General features: G+C 33.8%; 1 protein-coding gene across 1 annotated transcript in view; it reads right to left on the bottom strand.

Annotated features, from left to right (window-relative positions):
• Nucleotides 1–438: 438 nt before the first annotated feature.
• Nucleotides 439–1563, bottom strand: part of ARAP2 (ArfGAP with RhoGAP domain, ankyrin repeat and PH domain 2) — a 130051-nt gene continuing 128926 nt past the window's right edge. Inside the window, exon 32 of the mRNA XM_009275152.1 lies at nt 439–792. Within this exon, the coding sequence (XP_009273427.1) occupies nt 439–792 (354 nt within the window). The remainder of the gene's footprint in view (nt 793–1563) is intronic.

Here is a 1563-nt window from a genome sequence, read left to right as displayed (position 1 = left end):
TTAGACAATTAAAAATATTGCAGGCCAACAGTATGAATTTCAGTGTATATCTTGTCTTCCTTCCAAAAATATCTCTCCAGTACCTACAAGATGGTACAGAATATACACAGAGCAAAAGCTTTTAATAGTCGTTATAATTATTATATCAAACAAAATCTGCAACAAAAAATAGACAAAACCCTGGTGTCATTGCACTGCACAGGAAAACTTGCAAATTTCAGGAGTTTCACATAATCAGTTCTCAGTTCAGTCTTAAATTATAACACGTGGCATATGCATATACAAAATCAACAGCTGCATATAAACAAATTATATTTCCTCTGCACTGTACGAACTACACACATCAAAAAAGACTACTTTTGCCCAGAAAACACACACACACATACATATATACATACATACATCTCTCTCTCTCTCTCTCTCTTCAGATTCAGGAAATCAGTTGGAGGTTTCATCATGAAGCGCTCTGTTTTTCTGCAGCACTGTATTTAGTTCCTGAATCACATTTGATGGCAATTTGTTATCTAATTCCAAAGTAGTTTTGTTTGTTTTGTTCTTATTCTTCTTCAGTGCCTTACGTGGTCTTTGGTGTAGGTCAGTCATCCCTGCACCTACATCCTCAACAGAGATCAAGCTCCGATGTGTTTTTGCATGATTTCGCACTTTCTCCTCCTTCTGTTCCAAACATTGTGCCACAATAGATGCTTTTTCTTTCAAGTTCTTTCTTTCTTCCAGAAAGTCATTTTCATGATGCTCACCGAATTTTTGTTTCCCAGATTGCAGTTCTGTATTCTGAGCAAACAAGCAAAGAGAAAAGATCATTCACATTAACGCAATATTCAATAATATTTAGATTGCAATTTTTGCTCATTAGTTTCACATAACAGTTTAAAAGAAAAAAACAATTTTACTCAAAAGCTGAGACAGCACAGTTAATAGTTTTAAATTCCCACAATTTGTGCTATCATTTAGTAAGCAGAATGCTAGTGAGCATATTTTCTCAGTGATACTTCTGAAAATTACATAAATCTTTCAATTAAACGCACCATGACAATGAAGACATTAATTTTCATATATTCACAATTTGATTTTTCATTCTACCACAGTAGACTAAATTTTAATGTTTGCATTACATTACATCCATATACTTTTAAAAACTCAAAATTCTTAAATTGAACAAATACAACCGAGAATGTTGCAATTTTGTAACTTAATGACTGAGCTACATCAATGTACAAAAGATGATTTTACATGATCACAAACATTTTCAGCAGCTGTTCACTACTATCTGATAAATTATAAAGACTTGGTCTGCCTTTTCAAATTTTGGCTAGCAATTTTAAGTAACATACTGGGAACTCAGATAAAAAAACCAAACTGATGGCAATGCAACTGTTCCATATTGGTGGGCTGTTTTCAAGTTCGTAAGCTGGAGGAAATTAAAGGTAAATCAAATGCTGCATCTAAATTTGCAACTAGTGTGGCCCAATAAGAGCACATCTGTACAGTGAAAGAAAAGTGCTGAGAACCCGACATCAACACTCACTATTTCACAGGACTTTC

The sequence above is a fragment of the Aptenodytes forsteri genome, unplaced genomic scaffold (genome assembly GCF_000699145.1).
Source record: "Aptenodytes forsteri isolate BGI_AS27 unplaced genomic scaffold, ASM69914v1 Scaffold305, whole genome shotgun sequence".
In the NCBI taxonomy this organism is placed as follows: Eukaryota; Metazoa; Chordata; class Aves; order Sphenisciformes; family Spheniscidae; genus Aptenodytes; species Aptenodytes forsteri.
This window is presented reverse-complemented; position numbering and strand designations above follow the sequence as displayed.